A 22,422-nucleotide genomic window follows, 5' to 3' on the forward strand; every position below is an offset into this window, starting at 1 on the left:
CCCTGACACATAGACATCTGGCTCAGTAGCATCTGTTGCCCTCTTTGTGAAGAACATGCAAACAGTTTTTTTCACATTGAGATGCAAACACAAGTCACTGAGCCACTTTGTAACCTGGACCATTACAGTAGTGAGTTCTTGTGCAGCTTGTTGTTTGCTCTTTGCATGCACATATATCACTGTATCATCTGCATACATTTGAACTTCAGACCCAGTACAGACAGAAGGCAGATCATTAATGTACAGGCTGAACAGGAGGGGCCCCAGTATTGACCCTTGGGGCACGCCCACATCATAGCTACGAGTGGGCGACAGCTCACCTGTGTTTCTTGACCTCGTTGGGCCCGGCTCTCCTGATCCCAGCCTCCTTCCAGGGTTTTTCTGTAGTAGCTGCAGCACAATACGAAAGTCTGGCTCAGTATTCATCCCACTATACATCTTTGTAAATTATTTCCACACAGTTTTCATTTTCTGTATTTGCAATGCAGCATGTTGTTGATTCCGACTGTGTAAGGAGGCAGTATTCTGTACAAGGCAGTATACCGAGAGGATGGCCCACATACCTTTTGGATGATGGAGACTCTGGGGAGAGGAACCTCGGATAGCGCACTTCATCATTTTCTATGCTGTCAAACACCTCATCGTCACCAGGGAAGGGAGACTGCCACAGATGAGAAGAGAGAGAGATGCCATTGCAATGAAAGTCCAAACAACCTCATTCCTATCATGATACCAGACGAAAACATCTTCATTCATACAAGACCAAAAATCCTTATTCAACCAAGAACAAACATCAGAATAAAACTTCATGGGTTCACCATATGAGTGGATATTGTGAGCCAACTGACCAGAAAGATTATTTTTTGTTTCTCGATTCATTTCTCTGGTCCAAACATCTAAATTCAACCGAGACCTACAACTCAAAATACTTGGTTGGTTCACCATAGGAGTGGACCTTGTGAGCCTACTAATTGGAGACATCCTCTAAAAGTATTTCTATTCTACTGACCTGCCAGCATCTCACAGAAGCGGATACACCACAGAGCTAAACGGGACACATATGGCCCGCGCACCACCAGTTTGAGATCTCTGCTATAGGTTATTTTATTAATCTCTCTGCTACTACCGACCTCTCCCACCAGCATCTCGTAGATGAGGACACCCAGGCCCCACCAGTCCACACAGCGGGTGTAGTAGTTGTCCGCCAGGAACTCTGGTGTGCCACAGAATGTGGCGGTGCGATCTCCATAACCCATACCTGCAGATACACACAGGGAAAATTAAATTTTTAGACGGATGGAAGTGTGTCCCCAGGGATTTTTCTGCCATTGAAATCCTTGGGTGGGCCGCCTAAGCATTTTTTGGGGGGGGTTGCCTAAGACCCAAAAAATAGTTGAGAACTAACCATCACAAAAAAGTATATAAAACTGCAGTATTTTCTCTCAGCTCCATGGCAGAATATGTAGAATTGCAGGAAATTAGCTTACAAACTACACGCCAAGATGGGATTCTCTAAAATTTTCTCATATTCAGCCGGACCGAACGCGCCCCCTGCCACGCCCATCACCTAAGACCTTACTTCGTGCAGCAAGCTTGACACTGTTGTCTCACTTTCAATAATGAGGGGTTCCTTAGCCCAGGGCTAAAAGCGAATAACTTTAAATTAAAGAGCAACATAAAGCATTGATTAATAACACTGAATGTTAATTTAATAAACCAAGTGAGTGGGTGGGACAGTGGGTGGGACAGTGGGTGGGACAGTGGGTGGGACAGTAGGTGGGACAGTGGGTGGGACAGTGGGTGGGACAGTGGGTCTCAAAGGGAATGTCCCAGAAGCCATAACAATAATGTACAATCCTAAGTCTGCTATCCTCACATAGCCATCTGCTTCCATCAACAGGCTGTCTAGCTTCAGATCCCTGAGAGAGAGAGAAAAAGAGATGACTGGATGAAATTAGAAAAAAAATGACTGACAGGCAGGTGATTAGGTGTGCGAAGGCAGAGGGCTGGAAAACAGTACTGAGATATCTTACTTACCGGTAAACTGTCTTGTTCTGGTGCAGAAACTCTTGTCCCAGCAGCACGCACGAGGCATAGAACCTAAACAGGGCACAAAATGGCACACATATAATGGTGAGTTTTGATGTATCACCAACTCTAAAGCTTGAAGGAGAATTAGACAAGCCTGCATTAACCATTTGTAGTCACTCACTGGTACATGTTTAAAGTGCCTGTAGATAGTATACACAACCCTTGCAATATTTTGTTGCCTTACAGCCTGGAATTGCAATGCTTCACATGCTGTCATAATGGGGGCTGTGTGTGTTGTGTAAGGCTTACCGAGCTCTGTCTCCCAGGGAAGATGTTGATGTGTATGTAGGTCATGAGGTCTCCCCCCGGGGGAGTACTCCATCACAAAGGACACATGGTCCTCCGTCTGGAAGCAGCCATGCAGTATTCACCAGGAAGGGATGGTGGGAGGAGTTGATCGTCTCAAACTAAAATCACAGAAATGCACACGAACAAACACACACGAAAGAGCAAATACATAATAATAGTATATTTCAGGTGGAATGCAACTGCTAGTGTCTTTCAAATCCAGTTCCCTCAACATGTGTTTTGTCTAAATTCACTCACGGTTCGCGCTCACCTGTCCATTTCATCGCGTGTCACCGTCTCCTTTCTTCAAGGCCTTGATGGCATACAATTTTCAAAATCAAATCAAATTTTATTTATAAGATGCGCCAAATACAACCTTACAGTGAAACGCTTACTTACAAGCCCTTAACCAACAAGGTAGTTTTAAGAAAATACCAAACAAAAAAGTAATAGATAAAAATAACTATTAAAGAGCAGTAGTAAAATAACAATAGCGGGGCTATATACAGGGGTACCGGTACAGAGTCAATGTGTGTGGGGGGGGGGGGGGGGGGGGGCACCGCTGTCAAGGTAATTGGGGTAATATGTACATGTAGGTTGAGTTATTAAAGTGACTATGCATAGATAATAACAGAGAGTAGCAGCAGCGTGGGGGGCAATACAAATAGTCTGGGTAGCCATTTAATTAGATGTTCAGGAGTCTTAAGGTTTGGGGGTAGAAGCTGTTTAAAGCCTTTTGGACCTAGACTTGGTGCTCCAGGTACCGCTTGCCGTGCAGTGGCAGAGAGAACAATCTATGACTTGGGTGACTGGAGTCTTTGGCAATTTTTAGGGCCTTTCTCTGACACCGCCTGGTATAGAGGTCCTGGATGGCAGGAAGCTTGGTCCCAGTGATGTACTGGTCCGTACGCACTACCCTCTGTAGTGCCTTGCGGTCCGAGGCCGAGCAGTTGCCATCCCAAGCAGTGATGCAACCAGTCAGGATGCTCTCAATGGTGCAGCTGTAAAACGTTTTGAGGATCTGAGGACCCATGCCAAATCTTTTCAGTCTCCTGAGGGAGAATAGGTTTTGTCTTGCCCTCTTTACGACTGTCTTGGTGTCCTCGGACCATGTTATTTTGTTGGTGATGTGGACGCTGAGGAACTTGAAGCTCTCAACCTGCTCGACTACAGCCCCGTCGATTAGAAAAGGGGCGTGCTCTGTCCTCCTTTTCCTATAGTCCACAATCATCTCCTTTGTCTTGATCACATTGAGGGAGAGGTTGTTTTCCTTGCACCACACGGTCAGGTCTCTGACCTCCTCCCTATAGTCTCATCGTTGTCGGTGATCAGGCCTACCACTGTTGTGTCATCGGCAAACTTAATGATGGTGTTGGAGCCGTGCCTGGCAGCGCAGTCATTAGTGAACAGGGAGTACAGGAGGGGACTGAGCACGCACCCCTGAGGGCCCCCCCATGTTGAGGATCAGCGTGACAGATGTGTTGTTACCTATCCTTACCACCTGGGGGTGGACTGTCAGGAAGTCCAGGATCCAGTTGCAGAGGGAGGTGTTTAGTCCTAGGGTCCTTAGCTTATTGATGAGCTTTGAGGGCACTATTATGTTGAACGCTGAGCTGTAGTCAATGAATAGCATTCTCACATAGGTGTTCCTTTTGTCCAGGTGGGAAAGGGCAGTGTGGAGTGCAATAGATATTGCATCATCTGTGGATCTGTTGGGGCGGTATGCAAATTGGAGTATGTCTAGGGTTTCTGGGATAATGGTGTTGATGTGAGCTACAGATGTGAGTTCTATGGGTCGGTAGTCATTTAGGCAGGTTACCTTAGTGTTCTTGGGCACAGGGACTATGGTTGTCTGTTTGAAACATTTTGGTATTACAGACTCAGACAGGGAGAGGTTGAAAATGTCAGTGAAGACACCTGCCAGTTGGTCAGCGCATGCTCAGAGTACACGTCCTGGTAATCCGTCTGGCCCTGCAGCCTTGTGAATGTTGACCTGTTTAAAGGTCTCACATCGGCTACAGAGAGCGTGATCACACAGTCGTCCTGAACAGCTGATGCTCTCATGCATGTTTCAGTGATACTTGCCTCAAAGCGGGCATAGAAGTTATTTAGCTTGTGTGGTAGGCTCGTGTCACTGGGCAGCTCGCGGCTGTGCTTCCCTTTGTAGTCTGTAATTGTTTGCAGGCCCTGCCACATCCGGCGAGCATCAGAGCCGGTGTAGTACGACTCGATCTTAGTCCTGTATTGACACTTTGCCTGTTTGATGGTTCGTCAGACGGCATAGCAGGATTTCTTATAATCTTCCAGGTTAGAGTCCCGCTCCTTGAAAGCGGCAGCTCTACCCTTTAGCTCAGTGCGGATGTTGCCTGTAATCCATGGATTCTGGTTGGGGTATGTACGTACGTCATCGATGCACTTATTGATGAAGCCAGAGAATGTGGTGGTGTTCTCCTCAATGCCATCGCAAGAATCCCGGAACATATTCCAGTCTGCGCTAGCAAAATAGTTCTGTAGTTTAGCATCTGCTTCATCTGACCACTTTTTTATAGACCGATTCACTGGTGCTTCCTGCTTCAATTTTTGCTCGTACTCAGGAGAATAGAATTATGGTCAAATTTGCCTAATGGAGGGTGAAGGAGAGCTTTGTGCGTGTATCTGTGTGTGGAGTAAAGGTGGTCTAGAGTTTTTTCCCTCTGGTTGCATTTGACTGACCTCTTGAGGGGTGGAGGGAAGGCTTTAGGTGCAACACAGTAAACAGGTCGTGTTCATTAGGCACTGAACAGAAGAAAGCAGATGTTTTATTTTTTAGTGTGACAGTACCTTTCCAATGATTATGACCCAGTGTAATGGAAAAAGAGGTTTTGTCCTGTGGTATGAGGGCCTGAGGTCGGGAGTGTGACAGTACCTTTCCAAATTGCCCTCGTCCCAGAACAGAGATGTAGTTGAAATCTTCCATCAACATGCCACCATTCGCTTTCGTCCTGATCAAAGAGCGAAGAAGGAGGGAATGTGAAAGACGAGGGAGCGGGAGGTTAGATACCTAGGTAACAAACACCATTTCCAGTCCTGAGGGTGCTTAAATAATACGTTGTGGATTTCAGTTACTTTTGTGTGTGTGTGTGTGTGTGTGTGTGTGTGCGTGCGTGCGAGGTGGTTATTGTGAGTGAGAGGGACATGCTTAGGAGTTGGCCTGGGTGTTGACCTGTTGTCCTCTGCTGAAGTATATTTGGAGGTCTGAGTTAGGGAAAGGAGAGAACAAAAATAACCATGAAGACAGACATTTGACGAGCCCCTAAACATTGTGCAACTTCACTGGGAAAGTGAGTCTACAGAAATAAAATGGCTAGAACCAAATCCTATTTTTAGGAGTGAAACTATGAGCGGAGACTTTGTAATGATTAGAAAAACAACCAGAACAATTTCGGACACTCATGAACCATAGTACAGTGTATTAGGATCCTTTGACCTTTTTCCACATTTCGTTACATTACAGCCTTATTCTAAAATGGATGTAATAGTCATTTTTTTATTAATCTACACACAATGCATCCGGTTTCCATTGATCATCCTTGAGATGTTTCTACAACTTGGTTGGAGTCCACCTGTGGTAAATTCAATTGATTGGACATGATTTGGAAAGACACACACCTGTCTATATAAAGATTGAACCCTTTGGCCTGAATGCCAAGCGTCACGTCTGGAGGAAACCTGGCATCATCCCTACGGTGAAGCATGGTGGGGTAGCATCATGCTCTGGGGATGTTTTCCAGCGGCAGGGACTGGGAGACTAGTCAGGATCGAGGGAAAGATGAACAGAGCAAAGCACAGAGAGATCCTTGATGAAAACCTGCTCCGGAGCACTCAGGACCTCAGACTGGGGTGAAGGTTCACCTTCCAACAGGACAACGGCCCTAAGCACACAGCCAAGACAACGCAGGAGTGGCTTCGGGACAAGTCTCTAAATGTCCTTGAGTGGCCCAGCCAGAGCCCGGACTTGAACCCGATCTAACATCTCTGGAGAGACCTGAGAGGATCTGTAGAGAAGAATGGGAGAAATTCCCCAAATACAGGTGTGCCAAGCTTTTAGTGTCATACCCAAGAAGACTCGAGGCTGTAATCGATGCCAAAGGTGCATCAACAAAGTACTGAGTAAAGGGTCTGAATACTTATGTAAATGTAATATTTCAGTTTATATTTTTTCATACAAAACTGTAAAAAAAACGGTTTTGCTTTGTCATTATGTGGTATTGTTTGTAGATTGATGAGTGGGAAAAACGATTTAATACATTTTAGAATAAGGCTGTAATGTAGAAGAAATGTGGGAAAAGTCAAGGGGTCTGAATACTTTCCGAAGGCACCTTATATAAAATGTTTAACAGTGATTGTTGATATTAGTGATTGTGACATGTTTAATGGTGAAATAAGGGTGCTACTGAACTCAGCGAAGAGCATGCCCTGGGGCTCCAGATAGAGACACATGCAGTGGTGCTGGTTGTCCTAATTATCCTCTAGATGTAGAAATTTGAATAAGCACAGAGCCCTCCAGTCCTGCCAGTACACCCCAATCTCCAGCTCCCAGGACTGGACACGTACACACGGATTTTTAGAATGCCCGAGGAAGAAATTTAAAAAGACGAACCATCTTTAACAGATTGCAACACGGTCTTCCCTTATCTTCCTCTACAAGAAAAACTGTTTATCTCCCTTCCCTTGAAATAGTCCCAGCCAGAGGCTTTCAGCCCCACAACCGAAAAGAACAGTGCAGCACGACCTTTAAAGACCTAGGCTGAGAGCTTAGAACTGAAAGTAGTGTGTGCCCTCGCGCTAGGAGCAGCAGCTCAGCTGAAAGTAGTCTTGGAGATGAATCATAGCCCCATGTTAGGCTTTTGGAGGCAAGGATTGAGATTAGTGGAAAATGTTAGGATTAGCAGTGGGATTACATCTGCAGAGTGGGAGTGGAGGCGTGAGAGAGGGGTGATTTCTCTCTGCTACCCAACAGCAGAGACTCTGGATGGCCACGGTGAGAGTTTCCGTCTCAGACTGGAGCTTGATGGTTGCAGCTGAAGGCCATTACTAGTCGATCTGGAGATTATCAAGGAGGAAAGCTGCTGGCACGAGATGGTCATGTCTGTAGCAGACTGCTTTCCAACAGCAGACACTTAAATCCTACCCCTCTTGAATATTTACTATCAATATGGGGTAATTGTCTTCCAACTGAAGATTTAAGTATTGATGAGACGGGGGGGTAAACATTTTTGCATTTTTTACAAAATGTAACATGACTCCTGGCAACTCCAGGATGTTATCTGAGAAAATAAAAATAATGCTTGAACTACTACTCCTACTGGTGCTAAAGAGAACCCGTTCCAGCTCGATACTGAAGCTCTGGTCCCAGAACTCTCCACTGTGTCCGGCCCACTAACCCGTTCCAGCTCGATACTGAAGCTCTGGTCCCAGAACTCTCCGGTGTGTCCGGCCCACCATCCTGTTGTCCACTTTTAGCACTGCACTGATGTCCGCTGTGGACAACATACAGTGGGACAGATAAATCAGTCAGTACACCTCCACATACACACATTGGCTGTCAGATCATATAGTGCATATGTAACCAATGTGAAATGGCTAGCTAGTTAGCGGTGGTGCGCGCTAATAGCGTTTCAATCAGTGACATCACTTGCTCTGAGACCTTGAAGTAGTGGTTCCCGCAGCTTTTGTGGAGTGATGGGTAACGATGCTTCGTGGGTGCCAGTAATTGATGTGTGCAGAGGGTCCCTGGTTCGAGCCCAGGTATGGGCGAGGGGAGTGACTAAAATTATACTGTTACACATACAGTGCATTTGGAAAGTATTCAGACCCCTGGACTTTTTCCAAATGTTCTTATATTACAGCCTTATTCGAAAATGTATTAAATATATTTTTCCCTCATCAATCTACACACAATACCCCATAATGACAAAGCAAAAACTGTTTTTTAGAAATTAAAATAAAAATAAAAAATGAACAAAAAAAACTGAAATATTATTGAAGCACCTTTGGAAGTGATAACAGTCTAGAGTCTTTTCGTGTATGACCCTACAAGCTTGGCACACCTGTATTTGGGGAGTTTCTCCCATTTTTCTCAGCAGATCCTCTCAAACTCTGTCAGGTTGGATGGGGAGCGTCGCTGCAAAGCTATTTTCAGGTCTCTCCAGAGATGTTCGATTCGGGTTCAAGTCCGGGCTCTGGCTTTGCCACTCAAGGACATTCAGAGACTTGTCCCGAAGCAACTCCTGCCTTTGTCTTGTCTGCGTGCTTAGGATTGTTGCCACAGTCTGAGATACTGAGCGCTCTAGAGCAGGTTTTCATCAAGGATCTCTTTGTACTTTGCTCCGTTCATCTTTCCCTCTATCCTGACTAGGCTCTCAGTCCCTGCAACTGAAAAACATCCCCACAGCATGATGCTGCCACCCCCATGCTTCACCATAGGGATGGTGGCAGATTTCCTCCAGACGTGACGCTTGGCATTCAGGCCAAAGAGTTTTATCTTGGTTTCATCAGACAATATAATCTTGTTTCTCATGGTCTGTCCTTTACTGTAGGTGCCTGTTGGCAAATTCCAAGCGGGCTGTCATGTGCCTTTTACTGAGGATGTGGCTTCCGTCTGGCTACTCTACCATAAAGCCCTGATTGGTAGAGTGCTGCAGAGATGGTTGTCCTTCTAGACTCTAGAAGGTTCTCCCATCTCCACAGAGGAACTCTGAAGCTTTGTCAGAGTGACCCCAGGCAACTCGGTTAGACAGCGCTCCAGAGACAGACGCAGCAGGTCTAGCTTCTGGCATGACTCCTGCAGCCTTGGCCTGGAGAACACTCAGTCACACACACTTTTAGAGTGTCTCTGTGACCCACCAGCTATGCATAACGAATGTTTCCAGCCATGAAAACATTAACTAGAGGTGTCTTAACCTGCAACCCAAAAAGAATCAGACTTGCATTAACCAGATCCCCCAAGACCTCACTTATATCCTGGTGCCCACCTACCTCTGCCAGTGCCCGGCAGTCCTGCACCTTGTGCCTCCTCAGCTGCTTGCTCACTTTCCTGGCCACCCCCGACACGGCAGCCTCGATCTACAGGTGGTGCCGGAGCTCAACCACACGTAGATCCAGAGGACTGATCGTCTCAGAGGGTCGGCCTGCAGGGACCAATGAACACACACAGAAATGGCACTGGGAAAATCACAGTCACACACATAAAACCAAAACAATGACATGGCGAAGGACACACACACACACACACACTCAGTGGCTTCCCGCTCCCCCTCTTTAGCCCGGGTGACTGATAATCTGCATGCGGAGCAGCTCAATCTTGGTGCGGCTGTCCTGAAGCATCTGCTGGGCTGTGGACAGCATCATACGGTCCTAGGAAGGGTAGACCAGACACGAGATTTCTACATCAATGAGACGCATCTAGTGCACAAGTCAACCATGTTGCGTACTTCCCTCCTTTAGTCCCATGATAGAGCAGCCCTTAACAGCATTGGACACTGCCATCAGTCTTAGTGCCCTTATTCATTGACATGCATGGTGCTAGCCTGCACCCATTACCACTAACACACCTTCCCTGGCCTGCATTCAGTCAAAGTCCAAGACAGCGTGACGAATTGGGATCAAGACCCCTTGAGAGTTCAGTTTTAATTGACAGTGCGGCCAAGCCTTTACATTGCCTGGCTACCCAAACTCCTTGCTCTGGCCATTCGCTACGCCACGGACGTAAGATTCTTCTCTGCAGTGATCCTGGATCTGAGTACCAACCCCAACGATATCTAGAACGCAAACTCATACGAACTGTTCTGATTGGTCCCAGAAACTGATGGGTTGTGCCAGAGCCACAACACACGTGGGTAAAGTGGCATTTTGAAAATGTGTCATTGGCTTTGATACTCTTGATTGGTTAGAGATGATCCAAATCGCTGATGACTTTTATGAATGCACCAATTTGTAAGTCGCTCTGGATAAGAGCGTCTGCTAAATGACTTAAATGTAAATGTAAATGTATACAACAACCGTCATTTTGATGTCACCACAAACGACTTCAACGATGGCAGTCTTACTGAAATATGTATCAAATATAGAGCAGTGGGAGAAATCAGATTGAAATCGAATCAAGGTGGTGGAACCTATCCAATTCTTCCATGGTCATGAATGGGGAAATGAAGTGGTGTAATAACTAGTGATGAAACAAATAAAAAAATTGTTACATATCGTAATATTTTGGACGATTAGTATATTGATACTAAAATAAAATTGTTCTAGGTATAGTTAGCTAGCTCTAGTAGGCTGTACCTGCGCTAAAACTCTGTGCATTTTCATCCTCCCATCTTCTTTAGAAAATAGTGAGCCAACATGTTTTCAGCACTTTCATTTCCATGACTGGAACTACATTTTTTATGCTCTCATATACAGAGCAATGTCTTTGGAACATCACATCGAAATATCGAATCGTAATTCATATAGAATCGTGAGAATCACAATAGATATCGTATGGGCACCTAAGTATCGTGATAAGTGTTTTCCATAAGCGTCGGCTAATCAGCCGGTTACAGAGTGATTTTCACCCGGTTACATTTTCCAAGTCATATTAACTAGGCTACTTTTACATTTCAAAGTTTCAATTGGCTGGTTCGTTGAGCCCTCTCCCGCTAGATATGCATCTGCTAGCGATCTATCGATAGGATAGGCGTCTGTCAGTCATAACGCGTGCGATGACAGGAAAAATCAGCAGAGGCGAAGTGAGAGGTTTCACTCTCACCAAAATCTGTCCAAAATAAGCACAATGCGCTTCTACGGGCTTATTTTGGACCTAAACTCGTCACCTGCCTTCCACCGTTGGGACAACGACTCCCATTGTTAAGAAGGAAACATGAGCATCTCGTCATTATAGTCCTACAGATCTCATGAATTTACATGTACCATGTAATGTTAGTGGTAACGCTGAGTCTAATGACTTGGCCTAATGATTGTTTTCTGACACATTCATTTATTTTCTTTTGTGTATTTCACAAAGCCAGCCACGCGGAGTCGTGACGCATAGACTATTTACTGTGCTTTGATTGACAACTGAACAGCAAGTGTTGACTGGTTTATAAAAAGGTGTGCACAACTATTTCTCAAAAATGTTGTGCACATATTTGTTTACATCCCTGTTAGTGAGCATTTCTCCTTTGCCAAGATAATCCACCCACCTGACAGGTGTGGCATTTCAAGAAACTGATTAAACAGCATGATCATTACACAGGTGCACCTTGTGCTGAGGACAATAAAAGGCCACTAAAAATGTGCAGTTTTGTCACACAACACAATGCCACAGATGTCTCAAGTTTTGAGGGAGCGTGCAATTGGCATGCTGGCTGCAGGAATGTCCACCAGAGCTGTCATAAGCTGCCTCCAACGTTGTTTTAGAGAATTTGGCAATACCTGCCTCACAACCACATGTAAGGTGTTGTGTGGGCGAGCGGTTTTTGATGTCAACGTTGTGAACAGAGTGCCCCTCTGGCGATGAGGTTGTTCTGGGCAGGCATCAGCGACGGACAACGAACAATTACTTTTTATCCATGAAAATTTGAATGCACAGAGATACTGTGAAAAGATCCTGAGGCTCATTGTCGTACCAATCATTCGCCGCCATCCCCTCATGTTTCATCATGATAATGCATGGATGGCCCCATGTCGCAAAGTTCTGTACACAATTCCTGGAAGCTGAAAATGTTCCAGTTCTTCCATGGTCTGCATACTCACCAGATGTCTCCATGTTTGGGATGCTCTGGATCAAACAGTGTGTTCCAGTTCCCGACAATATCCAGCAACTATATTCGCACAGCCATTGAAGAGGAGTGGGACAACATTCCACAGGCCACAATCAACAGCCTGATCAACTCTATGTGAAGGAGACACGCTGCATGAGGCAAATGGTGGTCACACGAAAATATAAACACAACATGCATTACTAAATTAGTTAATGGAAATTAATTAGGCCCTAATCTATGGATTTGACATGGCTGGGAGTACAGATATGCATCTATTGGTCACAGAAACCTTAAAAACAAGGTAGGGGCGCGGATCAGAACCAGTCAGTATCTGGTATTGAAATTGTTGCATGTTGTGTTTACATTTTTCCCCCTATGCAAAACACCTTTGGAGATTGTATTTTGTAGTCTACATTGCATTTTTCCTTAAAATGTTGTGTGCAGTTTGTGGGGGTTAATTTGGTAGCCTTTCACAGGCCAAATAGGTTGACCAATACTGCCACCCAGGGTGAAGGCTCACTCTATTCATAGTTCTACATGCTCTGCCGGTTGCTTTTGCCAACAGTTTGACAAATTTTCACTATGGTCTTCTTTATTGTCCGAGACAAGTTTCATGTTTGGTCACGTTTTATTTTCTTTACAATCTAACTCCCTCTCCAACTATGTGAATGAGGCCTGATTGGCAGAGGCTGGGACAGACATTGATCCACCATTTGCTATGAAATATTAAGTGTATAAGTGCTCAAGATGTGGGCAATTCAAACCGTGACTCAATACAAAAGTATAATATTGAGTTACTTTATGAACAGTTGTTCCCATAGAAGCATAAATACATTTAGCTTTACATTCATTCAATAGATGGCATTCTTCTACAAAGGACGACAATGGGTCATTTACATAGGTTCCGATACATACAATCATTTTCTAAATGCATTGAGCTCAAAGTATTGGGACAGTGACAAATTGTTTTTGTTGTTTTGGCTCTGTACTCCAGCACTTCGGTAAATAATGTATTGAGACTTGAGTCACACTTATTGTAAATAAGAATATATGATTATTTCTCAACACTTCTACATGATTATGGATAGTCCTGAATGTATCGTAAATAATGATGAGTGAGAAAGTTACACAAATATCATACCCCTAAGACATGTTAACACCTCACCATTAAAATAAGGGGAGGGGAGGTTAGTATTTTTTTTTGGGGGGGGGGGGGTATGATGTTTGTGTAACTTCCTCACTCATTATTCACAGTTCAGGATGATCTGTAACCATGGTAACATCCACATGAATGTAGAGGTTGTTGAGAACATTCTATTCTTATTTACAATAAAAGCAACTCCAAAATGACCTAATACATTATGTACCATTCATTTCTATTGGGCACAAAATAATCTGAAACACAACAAAAAAACAAAAACAGCAAATGCATCCAACAAGTTTGTAGAGTAACAAGCCTGATGTAATCATTGTGTGCTAGGAATATGGGACCATATACTGTACTAAACCTTTGACTCCCTAAAATGGAGGGATTATGTACAAGTGCTGTAATTTCTAAACAGTCACCCAATATGGACAAAGATACCCTCAAATTAAAGCGAACAGTCTGCACTTTAACCCCATAGTATCATTAGGAATCCAAAGTGCTGGAGTACAGAACCAAAACAAACAAAAACATGTCACTGTCCCAATACTTTTGTAGCTCACTGTAAATGAGGATTTAGTCTGGATATGTTTTGTAAAATATTTCAATACCGTGTATGGGCTGTTTTGATTCAAGAGACCACCTAAAGACTACTGAATATACCAAACATTAGGAACACCTTCCCAATATTGAGTTGGCTGGATGTCCTTTGGGTGGTGGACCATTCTTTATACACACAGGAAACTGTTGAGCGTGAAAATCCCAGCAGCGTTGGAGTCCTAAACACAAACTGGTGCACTTGAAACATGCTAACAAACCCCGTTCATAGGCACTTAAATCTTTTGTCTTTCCAATTTACCCTCTGAATGGCACACAATCCATGACTCAATTGTCTCAAGGCTTAAAAATCCTTATTCAACATGTCTCCTCCCTTTCATCTTCAACGACTGATGTGGATTTAACAAGTGACGTCAATAAGGGATCATTTCACCCGGATTCACCTGGTCAGTCTACATCATGGAAAAATGGTGTTCTTAATGTTTTGTATAGTGTATAGATACACTATACATTTTAGCCTTCAGCGATATAGGGGGGGGACAATATGAATTTCAAGTTTACAAAAGCGTAGTCTGATTTCCTGCTCGTCAATGCAGGAAATAAGGCGCTACACTTCAGGCAGTATGGAGTGGTATCCTTAGGTAGGGTACAATAATACAGACACAGCCCTTTCCATCCTCTTGTGGAGAGAAAATATGGATTCAGGCTCCGGGATTTGCTCTAAAGCAAAAGTGCAAAAGATTAGTACTTATTTTTGCGGAGCTGCACCAACTAGAAAAAGCATTTAGCTAAATAGTGACAACCGACTAAACTCAAAACAAACAAGTCCCAAACTCAAGAAATACTAGCTCAAAGGCTGTCAGATGTTGATATTGAGTCATTTCATTTTACCGTCCAAAGAAAATCTATGCAGCCGGCTTTATACTCGTATCCCCGTGGGCCGGATTGTACAGAAAACATTCTCCATTCAGGCTGTAAAGGTGTCGATTCCTTCCATAACTCGATTTAATGGAGAGAAGACCGAAAAAAACAGGGAAAATGTCTGTGCTTTCCTTATGAAACACCGTTTTCCACCACCATGATACAGTGAATAATGCTGGTTGTTGCAGTCTGTCTTTTCACCCCTGAGCTGCGTTCGAATACTGATACTAACCGTACTAACTGTACTATTTGTGACATGAATTGAGTATATAGTATATTTATTGGTCATAATATGCCAAAAGTTTGCCAAAATATCAAGTATACATGCAGTGGATGCTTTTAGGGCCCATAATGCAATTCAGAAAATGTGCGTGGCTTCAACTTTTCAGATTTAAAGAAAATGGCATAAAATATGTAACCGAAGTACGATGAGAGCAGATACAAATGAATTGCTTTAACTAATTTGGACAAATGTTGAGCAATGTAATGACTTTTCTAATAACGAACCATATAGCATTACAGCAGTATGTACAGGTATGTTAACTAGTTACTAAAACATCAAACTTGCCAGACAGCATATTAGCTATCTAACTAACTACCCAACGTTTAGTGACATGATTATTTACATCATTCTACATCTACTCTGATTTCAGAGCACTCTCGCACAGAATAACTGATGAATTTACAAAAAGGGACAACACTCTGGATTTACGAACGCCCAGAGCGCACTATCACTCCAGATTGAATTTACAAACACACCCGAAATCGTAAAATGTTTAGCTAGTCATTTGTTATGCTAACAAGCTAGCAAAAGGTTCCATAGCAACAGCATCCACTTCCGGTAGACAGGCGATGCTCTAGTACGCTCAACTGAAACGATACCGTTTGTTTACTGTATACTAAAGTTAACTAAGTATATAGTATGTTAATGGGCATTCAAAAACCGCTATAGTTTCAAAATGCTACTGTGGACCGGGGCTAGAATTAGCCACTGTAGCATGATGGTGGAAAATGGTTTTTCAAAATGAAAACATGCAAACTTTCCCTGTTTCCCCCCCCCAGAAACGACTCAATATCGCCATCTTCCTGTCTGAAATGTTACACAGGTTGTGACAGCGTAACGTCTCAAACCTTGATCAGTAGGTATCATTATGTGTTGCATTGTATCTTGGAAAACAATATATTAACAGTTTCTGAATATGTTATAGTATCGTAACTAAACATCTGCTAACAGTATCTATTCTTTGAGCGTTGCCTGTCTTGGACCATATTTATTTAAATATCGGGTTACAATACAAAAAAAATGTCTTAGCATCAAGACATACACACTTCTTACCAGCGGTTTTAAGACTAAGTGGACAATAATACACTATGGGCATCCAACCTGCATCGCCCTTTCTTTTCAAATCAGTTGTTTAACAATTCTCATCAAGCTATACAATGAGAAAACGGAAAAATATGGAATTAACCAGATTAATCAAAATTGTGAGTTGAGGTTTTGCTCCCTCCAGACAAATAACAGCCAATGCCCTAATAGTTGCAGCCTCTTACATGTTAATGAATGCTGCATTAAGGCGGATACATATTACATAGGACAACTTTAGATGACAATTAGAAAAGTAGTCTTTCACAAGCCAGATAGGTTGACTAATACTGCCACCTATAGGATAGTACTATTGAGTGAACATAACAGGAAATACATTTCCGTTAACAAATTTCAAGCAAGTTGGAGAATACTGGAGTTCCAGTGAAGACATTGCTTTTCAGTTCACCTGAGTCTTCAGTTTGATAATAAAAAGCCAACAGTGGACTCATGGTGTTGTGTCTCTGGATTGATAACAAAATAACTCCTTACATAATGATACTTTTAAGGTTACAGCTACGCGAGAGGATCTCCATCCCCACCTCCCTTCCAGTCATAGTGTCCGTTCCAAACTCTCCATCGTTTTTTTGTCCTTAGTGTTGTAATATCTGATGAGATTGTCTCTAACAACCCCAGCTCTGTCTGCTGAGACTCCTCCCTTTTTCCCCCGAGTCACCCGCACCGTTGCTTGGCAAAGCAAAAATGAACAATTTGGCCTTAAGGGGAGGTGATACCCCCCAGGCCTCAACGTGACACCACCCCCAGACTCATCTTGAGGTTCTCGTAGACCACGTAGCTGATGCTGACCGCTGGAATGACCTTCATGAAGTTTGGGGCCAGGCCTCGGTAAAGTCCGAATGCACCCTCAGTCTTCACAATGTGTTTGAACAGCCCCGACATGGTCATCTGGGGACCGCCCTCGATGGTGGCTGAGGGGAAAAAACATGAGAAGATGAGCGACATGAAATACACATCAACAATAGGGATGCACCACTCTGGAAACTGGGTCAATTTCGATATTATTAGCCATGCTGGTCAATGCTGATGTGGCAACTATATACAGTGCATTCGGAAACTATTCAGACCCCTCGACTTTTTCCACAATTTGTTTCGTTACAGCCTTATCCTAAAATGTATTACAATAGCGTTTCCCCCCCTCATCAGTTTACACACAATACCCCATAATCACAAAGCAAAAATAAACTGGTAAATTACATTTACATAAGTATTCAGACCCTTTACTCAGTACTTTGTTGAAGCACCTTTGGCAGCGATTACAGCCTTGAGTCTTCTTTGGTATGATGCTACAAGCTTGGCATACCTTTATTTGGGGAGATTCTCCCATTCTTCAACACCCTCAAGCTCTGTCAGGTTGGATGGGGAGCGTCGTGACATAGCTATTTTCAGGTCTCTCCAGAGATGTTCGATCGGGTTCAAGTCCGGGCTCTGGCTGGGCCACTCAAGGACATTTCAGAGACTTGACCCGAAGCCACTCCTGCATTGTCTTTGCTGTGTGCCTAGGTCCTTGTCCTGTTCAAGGATCTCTGTACTTTGTGGAATTTATTTTCTTCTTAATGGATTTGAGCCAATCAGTTGTGTTGTGACAAGGTAGGGGTGGTATACAGAAGAAAGACCTATTTGGCAAAAAAGTCCATATGTGAAAAAAAGTCTGAGTGCTGCACCAGATGACCCGGCATCCACAATCATACGACCTTAACCCAATTGAGTTGGATTGGGATGAGTTGGACCGCAGAGTGAAGGAAAAAAAGCCAACAAGTGCTCAGCATATGTGGGAACTCCTTCAAGATGGTTGGAAATGCATTCCAGGTGAAGCTGGTTGATAGAATACCAAGAGTGTGCAAAGCTGTCAAGGGTGGCTACTTTGAAGAATCTCAAATATAAAATATATTTTGATTTAGAAAATAGAACTGTTTGGCCATAATGTTATGTTTGGAGGAAAAGGAGGAGGCTTGCAAGCCGAAGAACACCATCTCAACCGTGAAGAACGGGGGTAGCAGCAGCATGTTGTGGAGGTGCTTTGCTTGTTGTTTTTGAAGCAACATCTGAAGACATCAGTCAGGAAGTTATTGAAGCAACATCTCAAGATATCAGTCAGGAAGTTAAAGCTTGGTCGCAAATGGGTCTTCCAAATGGACAATGACCCCAAGCATACTTCCAAAGTTGTGGCAAAATGGCTTAAGGACAACAAAGTCAAGGTATTGGAGTGGCCATCACAAAGGCTTGACCTCAATCCTATAGAAAATTTGTGGGCAGAACTGAAAAAGCATGTGCGAGCAAGGAGGCCTACAAACCTGACTCAGTTACACCAGCTCTGTCTGGAGGAATGGGCCAAGATTCACCCAATTTATTGTGGGAAGCTTGTGGAAGGCTACCCGAAACACTTGACCCAGGTTAAACAATTTCAAGGCAATGCAACCAAATACTAATTGAGTGTATGTAAACTTCTGACCCACTGGGAATGTGACTAAATAAATAAAACCTGAAATAAATCTCTACTATTATTCTGACATTTCACATTCTTAAAATAAATTGGTGATCTTAACTGACCTAAAACAGGTAATTTTTTAGGATTGAATGTCAGGAATTGTGAAAAACTGAGTTTAAATGTATTGGGCTAAGATATATGTAAACTTCCGACTTCAACTGTATGTTGATTTGTTTTTTGGTTACTACATGATTTCATATGTGTTATTTCATAGTTTCGACGTCTTCTGGACAAAAGGAACACTTATGTGAGAATGCTATTCATTGACTACAGCTCAGCGTTCAACACCATAGTATCACTAAGCTAAGGATCCTGGGACAAACACCTCCCTCTGCAACTGGATCCTGGGCTTCCTGGCGGGCCACCCCCAGGTGGTGAGGGTAGGTAGCAACACATCTGCCACGCTGGAGCCCCCCAGGGGTGCATGCTCTGTCCCCTCCTGTACCCCCTGTTCACCCACGACTCCATGGCCAGGCACGACTCCACCATCATTAAATTTGCAGACAACACAGTGGTAGGCCTGATCAACGACAATGACGAGACAGCCTATAGGGAGGAGGTCAGAGACCTGACCGGGTGGTGCCAGAATAACAACCTATCCCTCAACGTAACCAAGACTAAGGAGATGATTGTGAACTACAGGAAAAATGAGGACAGAGTATGCCCCCATTCTCATCGACGGGGCTGTAGTGGAGCAGGTTGAGAGCTTACTTGGTGTCCACATCACCAACAAACTAGAATGGTCCAAACACACCAAGACAGTTGTGAAGAGGGCACGACAAAGCCTATTCCCCCTCAGGAAACTACAAAGATTTGGCATGGGTTCTGAGAGCCTCAAAAGTTTCTATAGCTGCAACATTGAGAGCATGGTTGCATCACTGCCTGGTACGGCAATTGCTCGGCCTCCGACCGCAAGGACTACAGAGGGTAGTGAGTACAGCCCAGTACATCACTGGAGCTAAACTGCCTGCCATCCAGGACCTCTACACCAGGCGGTGTCAGAGGAAGGCTCTAAAAATTGTCAAAAGACCCCAACCACCCCAGTCATAGACTGTTCCAGCTACTACCTCATGGCAAGCGGTACCGGAGTGCCAAGTCTAGGACAAAAAGGCTTCTCAACAGTTTACCCGGTCGGCGCAGTGGTTAAGGGCGCTGTACTGCAGCGCCAGCAGAGACCCTGGATTTGCGCCCAGGCTCTGTCGTAGCCGGCCGCGACCGGGAGGTCCGTGGGGCGACGCACAATTGGCCTAGCATCGTCCGGGTTAGGCCAGTAGGGAAATCCTTGTCTTATCGCGCACCAGCGACTCCTGTGGTGGGCCGGGCGCAGTGCACGTTAACCAAGGTTGCCAGGCGCACTGTGTTTTCTCCGACACATTGGTGTGGCTGGCTTCCGGGTTGGAAGCACACGGTGTTAAGAAGCATTGCGGCTTGGTTGGGTTGTGTATCGGAGGACGCATGACTTTCAACCTTTGTCTCTTCCGAGCCCGTACGGGAGTTGTAGCGATGAGACAAGATATGTACATACTACCTCAATTGGCCCGACCAATCAGTGCTCCCGCACATTGGCTTACCGGGCTATCTGCTTTATGTCCCGCCACCCAACAACCCCTCTTTACACTACTGCTACTCTCGGTTCATCATATATGCATAGTCACTTTAACCATATGTACACACTACCTCAAATTAGCCTAACTAACCGGTGACTGTATGTAGCCTCGCTACTGTATATAGTGTCATGACGTTGGCTTGAGGGGGAGGTTTAGGACCCCCATAAATACCATCCCCTTTTTCCTCTCTCTACTCTACCGATGTGACTATTGAAAATCCTTTTGTTAACATTGAGAGTCTGGTGACATCAAAAGATGGGAAACGGAACCATATTTCAGTAATCCAACCAGTTGAAAATACGCGTTGGGACTTAATGAATATGACAGATCAGTTGGCGTCGGAGACATTATTACTGATGATAGGACAACATAAACTGTATCTTGGAAAGTCTACACATTCTAGTTATCAGATTCACATGGAATTGTTGTTCAATTTAAATGTTTAAATATTACATTTACATTTAAGTCATTTAGCAGACGCTCTTATCCAGAGCGACTTACAAATTGGTGCATTCACCTTATGACATCCAGTGGAGCAGCCACCTTACAATAGTGCATCTAAATCTTTTAAGGGGGGGTGAGAAGGATTACTTTATCCTATCCTAGGTATTCCTTAAAGAGGTGGGGTTTCAGGTGTCTCCGGAAGGTGGTGATTGACTCCGCTGTCCTGGCGTCGTGAGGGAGTTTGTTCCACCATTGGGGGGCCAGAGCAGAGAACAGTTTTGACTGGGCTGAGCGGGAACTGTACTTCCTCAGTGGTAGGGAGGCGAGCAGGCCAGAGGTGGATGAACGCAGTGCCCTTGTTTGGGTGTAGGGCCTGATCAGAGCCTGGAGGTACTGAGGTGCCGTTCCCCTCACAGCTCCGTAGGCAAGCACCATGGTCTTGTAGTGGATGCGAGCTTCAACTGGAAGCCAGTGGAGAGAGCGGAGGAGCGGGGTGACGTGAGAGAACTTGGGAAGGTTGAACACCAGACGGGCTGCGGCGTTCTGGATGAGTTGTAGGGGTTTAATGGCACAGGCAGGGAGCCCAGCCAACAGCGAGTTGCAGTAATCCAGACGGGAGATGACAAGTGCCTGGATTAGGACCTGCGCCGCTTCCTGCGCCGCTTCCTGTGTGAGGCAGGGTCGTACTCTGCGGATGTTGTAGAGCATGAACCTACAGGAACGGGCCACCGCCTTGATGTTAGTTGAGAACGACAGGGTGTTGTCCAGGATCACGCCAAGGTTCTTAGCGCTCTGGGAGGAGGACACAGTGGAGTTGTCAACCGTGATGGCGAGATCATGGAACGGGCAGTCCTTCCCCGGGAGGAAGAGCAGCTCCGTCTTGCCGAGGTTCAGCTTGAGGTGGTGATCCGTCATCCACACTGATATGTCTGCCAGACATGCAGAGATGCGATTCGCCACCTGGTCATCAGAAGGGGGAAAGGAGAAGATTAATTGTGTGTCGTCTGCATAGCAATGATAGGAGAGACCATGTGAGGTTATGACAGAGCCAAGTGACTTGGTGTATAGCGAGAATAGGAGAGGGCCTAGAACAGAGCCCTGGGGGACACCAGTGGTGAGAGCACGTGGTGAGGAGACGGATTCTCGCCACGCCACCTGGTAGGAGCGACCTGTCAGGTAGGACGCAATCAAGCGTGGGCCGCGCCGGAGATGCCCAACTCGGAGAGGGTGGAGAGGAGGATCTGATGGTTCACAGTATCGAAGGCAGCCGATAGGTCTAGAAGGATGAGAGCAGAGGAGAGAGAGTTAGCTTTAGCAGTGCGGAGCGCCTCCGTGATACAGAGAAGAGCAGTCTCAGTTGAATGACTAGTCTTGAAACCTGACTGATTTGGATCAAGAAGGTCATTCTGAGAGAGATAGCGGGAGAGCTGGCCAAGGACGGCACGTTCAAGGGTTTTGGAGAGAAAAGAAAGGGATACTGGTCTGTAGTTGTTGACATCGGAGGGATCGAGTGTAGGTTTTTTCAGAAGGGGTGCAACTCTCGCTCTCTTGAAGACGGAAGGGACGTAGCCAGCGGTCAGGGATGAGTTGATGAGCAAGGTGAGGTAAGGGAGAAGGTCTCCGGAAATGGTCTGGAGAAGAGAGGAGGGGATAGGGTCAAGCGGGCAGGTTGTTGGGCGGCCGGCCGTCACAAGACGCGAGATTTCATCTGGAGAGAGAGG

At 44.9% G+C, this 22,422-nt stretch overlaps 1 protein-coding gene and 1 pseudogene across 1 annotated transcript in view; both read right to left on the minus strand.

Moving 5' to 3' along the window:
• Positions 1-226: 226 nt before the first annotated feature.
• Positions 227-2,704, minus strand: LOC115146869 (serine/threonine-protein kinase N2-like; annotated as a pseudogene).
• A 10,238-nt stretch (positions 2,705-12,942) lies between these two features.
• The window catches only part of LOC115147099 (calcium-binding mitochondrial carrier protein SCaMC-2-like), a 41,729-nt gene continuing 32,249 nt past the window's right edge, over positions 12,943-22,422 (minus strand). Inside the window, exon 9 of the mRNA XM_029689103.2 lies at positions 12,943-17,073. Within this exon, the coding sequence (XP_029544963.1) occupies positions 16,889-17,073 (185 nt within the window). The 3' untranslated portion in view covers positions 12,943-16,888. The remainder of the gene's footprint in view (positions 17,074-22,422) is intronic.

The sequence above is a fragment of the Oncorhynchus nerka genome, linkage group LG19 (genome assembly GCF_034236695.1).
Source record: "Oncorhynchus nerka isolate Pitt River linkage group LG19, Oner_Uvic_2.0, whole genome shotgun sequence".
Classification (NCBI taxonomy): domain Eukaryota; kingdom Metazoa; phylum Chordata; class Actinopteri; order Salmoniformes; family Salmonidae; genus Oncorhynchus; species Oncorhynchus nerka.